We start from the raw sequence: 9,236 nt of genomic DNA on the forward strand, positions 1-9,236 counted from the left end.
CTGCTACTTCACCACCTTGTCCCCTCACCAATACCAGACCTGAATTCCCCTGCTGATCCACAGACACCATCCAATATAAAAGACGGACTGTCCATCATCGCTCAATTATCTTTTTATAACTGTATGCTAGGGGGCTTCTGACTCTCTCTTGTAAAGCATCTGGTACTAACCTCTAGTAGAGACCCAATGTCACCCAAAGGGATTTGACCCAAAAGGATTTGGAATTTGAATTGATCTGGCTTTCCAGCTCCTCTGCTTTGCTGCAGGATAGCCCTCATCCTACTGGTTTGTCTAGACCGTGAGGTCTTCTGATGGAGAGTGAGAGTGCCAGCAGGACCTCTGAACCTGGCTTTTGGTCCGAATCCAACCAACATTATAAAATGTGTGCCATTATGCAATGCTAATGCCTGAGAAGGGAGGTCCAGTCAACGCCTGGGATGCAGTTAACATCTGAAACAGAGGACGTTCAGATCCATTTTGAATTCCTATTTATAGATCAAGTTTAAATCTAACATAAACATGTTGATTGGCTTTAACAAGTAATACACTGCCCCAGGCTAGAGCCATGGCCCTGTACAAGCTGTAAAGAACATATTTCAAAACAAATTCAAACCCTCATCATCTCTTAATTTGTTCTTGTTCAGCCAATTCTGCTAACTTGTTTTTAAAGGCCTTTCTTGGTTTAGTCAAGAGACTAAAAGACTTCTGGAGGGGAAGAGATCTGTGAAATCATTTGGAGGCTTTGCTGTACATTTTAAAGTCCCCTCCTTTCATCTGGAATCATACATTAAATCAATCTGTTGACTCTTGGCAGATTCATCGTTTTCTTATACAGTAAATCAATGGTGCTACATTTCAATGTTTTTTACATGTTCTCAGCAGCACTTTTTCCTTTCCTTCGGATGAGATTTTTATAACTTCCTTTAGCATCAGAATTTAGGTACAATATTTAGCATCTTGTCTTTTTCCTTTTATTTTTTTTTCCCCTGACTTGAAGCAGAGTCCACCTTAGTTAATCGCAGCATTTATTCACTGCGTGGGTAATCTTGCGTGCTTGCTTTCTAATTACTGCCTGTACAAACTGAAGGCATCGCAGGTTCAGAAATTAACTCAGTCAGGTAATGTTTCCAAACCTTTCCCACCAGAGAATTTAAGGAATCAAAAAAATAAAACCCAGCGAAACACAGGAATTAGAAAAGCCTACGAATCCCACAGCACAGCTTCTCTGGACAGCAATAAAAGCAAGATCAAGACCGCACTGCCTCTACAATGCACCGGGCCATCTTCGTTGTTAAACTGCTGACAGTGCTGCTACAATTATGCACAGACGTCTTGTAAATATGAAAGAAAATAGCTAACTGTGGGTATTTATGCACGCAATAAACAGGCAGGAAAGGCAAAGGAGACGTGCAATTGCCTGTGCATGTGCTGCTTCTGAAAACTGGGTTTCAGTGCTCAGTGGAAAACCAATTCTCTCTAGGCTCCTATTTACGGCAAGAGGAACTTTTCAGTGAATTAAATCAAATTAAGAGCTATCCCTTTATGCTGAACAAAATGAATAGGAAATATACATCTATATATATACATTGATGCAGGGCACAGAATACATCCCCAGCTTGAAAGCTCTGGGTAACCCTGTCCTTTTCAAGACCAGCTCTAGGTGTCACTGTGGGAGCTGAATGTGATGCTCTTTCCCATCCATGGATTTGTTCCATTTAAACTTTAACATCAAGAAAATGTCACCTTGGTGCTCCCTGCTCTTGGGAATTGCTTCTGTCACCGTTTTCATTTTAAAATAACACCGCACGTTACAGAGTTGTGTGAGCGGTTCTGATAGATGGCACGGGATCAATCTGGTCACCACTCTCCTCCATAAATAATGCAAGCCGAGCGGAGAAATTACAGTGTGGCTAAGAAAGCTGTTTAGCTGCAGTTTGGATCTAATTACTGTAGGTATCAAGAACCTGCACAGCAAATCACGTAATTCTATTAGAGCCAAAGCAAATCTGAACACTAGGAAGAAACTGGATAAAGCAATATCCCATTTCATCTAATGTATGTAAGCCTGTATATTTAATTGTCTTGCTTGCAAAAAAGATTGGACATTATTAAGATTTCCATTTATTTTATACTTCTAACCTGGTATCTTTGCAGCTGCCTTAAAAAAAAGAAATCAAAAAGCAAAACAACAAAAATTGACCATAAAGAAAAAACCCCAGACGAATTAGAAGATCTGCAGGAATATGCAAAAGAATGTAACAGCCCTATAAATGTCCTTTGGTCAAATACATTGCTCTCTATTAAACAGCTTACATGCTTTTGAATCTCTCCTGCTGCTCTGCAGCAAAGCTGAAAACTGGCAGGTATTATTTTAAAAAATATATTTTTAAACACCCAAAGAATTTTCAACATAAAATAAGAGATGCTGCACTGTGCAATTAAAAAAAAAAAAAAAAAGTATATTAACAATATGCTCTTTCTTGCCTTGCAACCTGAGTGAAAGCTCCTGAACCCCCCCAGAGGCAAACAATGGATGCCACCAGCAAAATTCAGATCCTGGCATCTCTACATGTCCCCTTCCATTTCCGTACGCTTGATTTTAGACTGGGATTTATGTGTAGGAATCATTCCCTGTCAGCTCTCACAGCAATCGATACCAAACGTACCTCACATTTTAGCATATGGAAACCATACCGAACCATCGACAGAAACCATGGCGCTCTGCTTTTGTTAGAGGTGTAAGAGGCCCTACCGTGCTCTGAAGGGCCTTGTTCAAACATTAACAGAGAGATAATCCCACAGGAAATCGCTAATAACAATCATAAATCTTCCTCTGCGGTCCCGTGGCCCTTTCCCCACCGTTGATCTGAAAGCTCTATCAAAATCCTAATTAATGGAAACCTCGCAGCACATCTACATGACACGTTAGGTGAAATCATGGCCCCAGGGAAGTAAATGGCAAAACTTCCACTTACGTCACCGGGGTCAGGATTTCACTCCTACTTTTTTACGATAACCATTTTGCTGCTAGGTTAACTGAAGCATAGAGAGGTTACGCAACGTGCCCAGAAGCACAAGTGAAGATCAAGCCCAGCAGACCAAGTGAGGAGTGATTACTAAACCATTATTTCTCATCCTACCTCCCTTTTTCTCCCACCAGCTTCTACGTCCCTACATCAACCTCAACCATCCCACTGCTCTGCAAAAGTGACAGACTTCACGGCTCGAACGCTGCCGAGTTTGCTGGAAACACTGCTCTCCTCCCGCACAGACACCACCGCTGAGCTCTGAGAGGTAAACGAAGATCGATAAACTTAGCAGCCGTGCAGTACAAAACACCGCTACGGCCGATGCATTCTGCGTACACCTCAACAGATAAGCCAGGAGGTGGTTTGGTCGAGCATCACCTCTGCACAGAGCTGGGCACAGCCTGGTCACTGCTGCTCTCAGCCAGGGGGCAGGGAAGGGCACAGCCTCCATCTTTTCCTCCTTAATGGATGTGCTCAAAGAGCAACGTTAGCCCATGTGTCACAAAGTGCTGGCTCAATCCCTGTTCACACGTGTCACTAATATTCCAGAAACTGGTTGGTATTGAGAGGAGAGGTCAGGAAAGGGGAGGGCTATGTCAAGGAGACAATCACCCAGGCCATGTCGGGACTCTGCCCCCGTTCCCCTCCAGCGCAGGGCAGAGCCGCCGCTACCTGCGGTGTCACCTCTCAGCTACGGAAGGGACCGTACATGGGGTTCAAGTACATCTGAGCTCCTTAATTAATCAGAGTTTTGGGGACAGAAAACCCATGATAGGTTAATAAACGAGCCTGTGTTTGTCCTCTGTCATGAGCTGGGTGTCCAACGGACCCCCGAATCCAACACGTGGGACGGCACCTGGGTACCGCAAACCGCTTTATCCCCAACCCTGCCCCAGCAGAGCTCAGAGCTGAGCCCTGTGCCCAGTACAGCCCCAGGGCAGCTCGATTCACGGAGGCGAAGCTCTCCTGTGGCACCCTGCATTTTACACCTACTCCATCCGGACCAGCCAAACCAGCCCACTCTTGGTGACCCAGGATCTCCTTATCCCTGCTCAGCAGCCGCTGTGATTCACACGATGGAAAATGTAAACCTTAGGGCTGCTCGTGCTATTCTTGCACAGGCCGTTTCCTGCTGAAGCCAGGGGAATTTTTGCCTAGCAGGGTTAAAGACCTGCTGACCTCATCCCGCGGTGCCAACACACCATCAGCACTTTTACAGAGCTCCGGCTATTTCATCCCTCCGAAACGGACTTAGCAACTTTGTGGTCAGCGCAAGTAACTTCATTTTCTGTGCGGCCGCCGGAAACCGCTGGCTGTGCTGCAGCTCTCTACCTCTGGAAACCACGGGCTGTGCATTTGTTTAGTATCCCAGGGCTTTCGTTTAGGGGTGTGGGGTTTTTCCCCCCCCCTCCCTGCGCAGCTAGGCAGCTAAATTCAAGGGGACACGCGTTGTCATTAAACAGCCCTGGAGAAAAGCCCCGAACTGTGTCACCTTGTTTAACCAGAGCCAAAGGTTGACATGGGCACATCCCCGTCGTGGATTTACAAGCAGAATAAACAGAGCTGAACTCTGCTCAGCGGGAGGCTGGCTTGCCTGGAGCTCCCTGCGCGACGCCCGGGGAAGCTGCAGCTCCGCAGAGCCCCGCGGTGCCGGATGCTCCCGCAGCCATCGCCGCAGGGCTGCAGGTCAGCCGCCTCTCTCGGAAAGATGAACGCTGCCAGACACAGCCTTTTAAATAACAATCAGCTAATAACAGAAATCTAGCTCGTGCAAGAGGCTGTCTGCTTTTTTGCCATCCTTTTTTGCTTTTTATTATCATATTTATTTTCAAGAACTGAGTAGGTCACTTTCAGCCTGATCGTGACTAAGAGATCTCTGGAATGAATGGGGTTTGCCTTGCTGGCAGACTTTGCAATTATTCAGGTAATACAGAGCTGGCAATATCTCGTTATGTTTAACAGGGAAAATGAGCGCAGAAGTCAGGAAGCAATGTTGTAGGCAGGCCGGGGAGAAGCCATGCAAAATATTCATTAATATTCAAACAGCAACGAGATCCTGAACAATAAGCAAATAATCATAAAAAATGATATATATCCGAACATACCAACACTGGTTATCTTTTGGGAGACCAGGTCTTGTAGTAAAGCCTCAATTGCAGGATTATGTCGGGAATACAACTCGTACCGATTAATGCCAATGTGGAATTTTAACCAGTTTGGGTAGGAGTCTATGGAGGTTTCTCCAGTTGGCAAAAATTCTTCATTATCTTCGTTTTGCCTACCACCAAAATAAAAAAAGAACAACACAACAAAAACCCAAAAATGAGGAGAAGAGAAATAATGTTACAGTTTGTAACAGGCATCAAGAAACAGGGCTTCAAAACGCGACACCTTGGGAAGGCAAAGCACTGCAGAGGTGGGAGAAGTCCCGGGTTTGTCCCCGCGCCGGCTGCGCGCCAGGAGCCTGCTTCCACCCGGGGCCAAGGGGAGATGGATTTGCACCTCCACTCTTCACGCCCGATTCAAAGCCCGTGGAAACCAGGAGCAAAACTGGGAGTGACATCACTCAGCGTTAGCAGAGGCCCTTATACAGCAGAAACAGAGAGCTGCGAGTTTTCTATCGCGTCTACGTTGTATTATGTTGCGCACAACTTTTACAAGTTTGACCCAAGCCACAGCACCATCCTGAACCTTTATTGAACAGGGACCTGGGTCAGGAAACGGAGCGCGCAGCAGTAACTTGACCTGTCGTACCAAATGCTCCCACTCTCTCTTCTTGGCTTTTTTAAACACAGAGAATGAGCAGAAACTGCATCACTCTGAGCCGGTCGCTGAAGAATAGCTCTGGATGGTGTTGCCCCTTCCCTAGCAGTAGGATACTATTACAGAATTGTTAAAATGACTTTTAACTCCTAAATTTCATGTTAGTTCTGTGAACTTTGGCTGCAGCCACTAAGGAAGACATGTACAACAGGCAGCTGCATTGTGGCTATCAATGACAAATTCATTCTTCACCTACTGGGTACACAATCGTGTATCTTCCATCCAGAAGCCCTCTGTGCTTTTAGTCATCTCCAGATGTTCGTACATTTGTGATTTTTTTTTTATTTTTTTTTTTTCTCTCAGAGAAACCAGAACTGTTCCAGGTTATTTCACTTCACAGTCAGTTTTGATTATTAGATGGAAGGGGCCTGGACAATTCGCATGCTCGTGGGGCGGAAATCAGAAATATTTATCCTCTCTTTCTGAAGGTTTAGATCATGCTGGCTGCTCTGCGGCTTGACAGAGCTTTTGCACGGTACAATGCAGCTGTTTAAACATTACAATGTCAGTGTGTTTGGAAGAGGGTGCTGTTGTATTAGACAAGCCTTTTGATTTTTCAGTCATTGAAATTTCTCAGCATTTCTTCCAAGCCAACAGGGCATACGATTCACAGAGGCAACTAACCGCTTTGAAGGCAGGAGAGCAGCAGAGGTGCTGGGACACTGGGAATTAATTGAGGATGAAAAATGTAGCACAGATCAGGTCCCGAAGCCAAAAATACCTGCTAGGATGAGTGCCTTTGTGGTACTAGGCCTTTTGAGAAAAGTTAATGTATTGCTGCCTGGTCTCGCCGCTCAGCCCCTACGCCTCTGCGTGGGGGGCTGGGAGGGTGCTGGACAGGCAGGCTCACCCTGCGCTCGCCCTCTCTCCTGCACCGGTTTTCTGGCAGCATCTGCCCCTGGCTCCAGCTGGAGACGGGACATGGGGGCACGGGGACCCTTGGGGCTCGGTACTCCAGCCTTCTCCTGCTCCTGTGTTTAGTCGCTATTTCGTGGCGCTTTTTTCTCTTTTTTTTTTTTTTTTTTTTTTTTTTTTGAAGGAACACAACCGGTCAAGCCTGTGTCCGATTTCTCTTTTTCCTGGTGACACCGAACCGCTCTGTTTAACCCTCTGCCTACTCCGACCCAGTCGCTACATCGATTCCCGTGAGCGCCCGGGTAAAAACCCACATTATGGAACGGAAGGCAGCGACCCAGCCGTGCCACGTTAACACACCGACCGCCCAGCGCCCCGCCGGGCCTCCCCCACCCCAGACACCCCCCCCCCAAGGGGCCACCCCTGCCCGGGCCAAACCGCACGCTTGGTCCCGAGCCCCCCCCGCCCCGAGCCAAACCGGGCCGGGTCCCCGTGTGTGTCCCCCCCCCGCCCCGGTACTCACCACTCGGGCTGCTCGGCCGCCCGGGGGTTGAACCTGATGTCGCTGTTGACATTGAAGAGGAGGTCGCCGTCGGCCAGCGGGGGCAGGGCGGCGCGGTAGAGCGGGTGCTGGAAGAGGGCGGCCAGCGGGGCGGCGGCGGCGGGGGGCGGCGGGCGCGGCGCCCCGGGGGCGATCAACCGCCTCGGCCGCGCCGCCGCCGCCGCCGCCGCCGCCCCCCCGCCGCCCGCTCCTCCGCCGGCGCCGGCCGCCGCTCGCTCCGCCGCTTCCCGCGACTGCGAGGAGAGGTTGGAGCCCGGCTCGGCGCTGAAGTCCTGCAGGATCCGCAGCGTGTGCTTGCTGGGCCAGCGCGGGGCGGCGCGGGGCGGCGCGGCGGCGGCGGGCGGCGGGCAGGAGCAGCCGGGGCGGCCCTCGGTCCCCCGCCGCTCCAACCGCGGCAGCAGGTCGATCATGATGTGCATGGTGCAGGCGACGAGGAACACCATGAGGATCAGCACCCGGAACTTGCGGACCAGGAGCATTTTCATGGCCGGGGCGGCTAATAAATTACCGGGGGAGGGGGAGGGAGGGGAGGCGGCGGGGTCGGTCGGGAGCGCTTTCGCGGAAAAAGCCCGGGCGGGCGTGGGTCTTCCAGCCCCCCCGCCGGGGGTTTGGCTTTCTCCTTTCGGATCGGGAAGCGAGCGATCAAGTCAATAAAGTTATCTCCATAGGCGCCGAGAAATAAACAGGCTAAAAACAATAGGTCCTCATTTCTCAGTATCATCAAGAACTTAGGAGGAGGAGGGGAAAAATAAAAAAATGAAAGGAAAAAAAAAATTTTAAAAAAGGAGGACCGGATCGAGCCTTTAAAATCAATAGGAAAACAATGCTAGCGGCATTGCAATATATAAAGCCATCTGTTCACGATTTCTCTCTCTTTTTATTACAGGGATCACAACAAATAGGGAAAGCTGGTTCTTGAAGAGAAACCGGCATCTGACACTAGCTGTGATTAAATAAAATTTAAAAAAAAAAAAACAACAAAACAAAAACCAAAACAACAAACAAAAACGGGGAGGAGGGGAAGGAAGAATAATATTAAGAAAACCTGTACGGAAAGGCGACAGAAGAAAAAAAATCATCCATAATATTTGGCTGTGCTGGAAACGCTGACTCCCTTCCTTTGAATTTGCCCAGTGATGCAGCAGAAGCGCTCTCCCGCTCGCTCTCGCTCCCTTCTCTTCTCTCAGACTGTTTAAGAACATTGGCTGGAAAATAATTTTCTTAGAGCGGTTCCAGTTTCTTCATCCATCGCGTCCAGTGCTTGGGAGAGATTAATATGTTCAACTGAGATCAAGTCTGGGTGGCTGCTGTATCCGAGCTGGGCTTTTGCTTTGGCTTAGGTTGGTTTTTTTTGGCTGCAAAACTGTCTGATGGCACAACTGCAACATAAAGGTTAAATATGGCACAGAAAAAAAAGAGGGGGGAGGGAGGAGGATTAGAGGAAAGAAACTAATATAAATCAGTAGAGGTTCTTTTTAGCAAACAGGTCCCGTCTTTGATCTCTGCTGGGTCTTACAGATCTGCCTTTTAGAGAGAGAGAGAAAGGAAGAGAGAAGGGGGAGAGAAGGGAAGAGGGGGGAGAGATCTTTGGCAGGTGCAGAGTGAAAACCTCTTTCAGCTACACTGAATTCTGGAGACTGGTTGGACTAGTAGCTCTGCAGCTCCAGCTTTCAGTGGGTGTGTTAAATATTATGAGCGAGCCATGATTCCTGCCTTCCTCACGTCATAGTTAGGAGATTGGCTAAATAAACGCTACAGTGATAGTAACAGGAAAACCTCAACCAAAAGCGTTTTTTTTTTTTTCCCCTCCTCTCCTCCCTCTTTCCCACCCCCCTTTTCATTCTACTGCAGCTCCAACTGGGGCAAGGAGAGGGCGTCTGTTCCACAAAGGTTTGCAAAATAAATAAATAAAAAATAATAAAAAAAAAGAAAAAAATAATAATAAAGTGGTAGTAGAGAGGGGAATC

At 48.1% G+C, this 9,236-nt stretch overlaps 1 protein-coding gene across 1 annotated transcript in view; it reads right to left on the reverse strand.

Moving 5' to 3' along the window:
• FAM20C (FAM20C golgi associated secretory pathway kinase) overlaps positions 1–8,962 on the reverse strand; it is a 60,307-nt gene extending 51,345 nt beyond the window's left edge. Inside the window, exons 1-2 of the mRNA XM_075767156.1 lie at positions 7,231–8,962; positions 5,135–5,307 (exon numbers count right to left, since the gene is read on the reverse strand). Coding sequence (XP_075623271.1) covers positions 5,135–5,307; positions 7,231–7,754 — 697 coding nt within the window. The 5' untranslated portion in view covers positions 7,755–8,962. The remainder of the gene's footprint in view (positions 1–5,134; positions 5,308–7,230) is intronic.
• Between the last annotated feature and the right edge of the window lie 274 nt (positions 8,963–9,236).

Source organism: Balearica regulorum, chromosome 15, assembly GCF_011004875.1.
Source record: "Balearica regulorum gibbericeps isolate bBalReg1 chromosome 15, bBalReg1.pri, whole genome shotgun sequence".
Lineage (NCBI taxonomy): Eukaryota > Metazoa > Chordata > Aves > Gruiformes > Gruidae > Balearica > Balearica regulorum.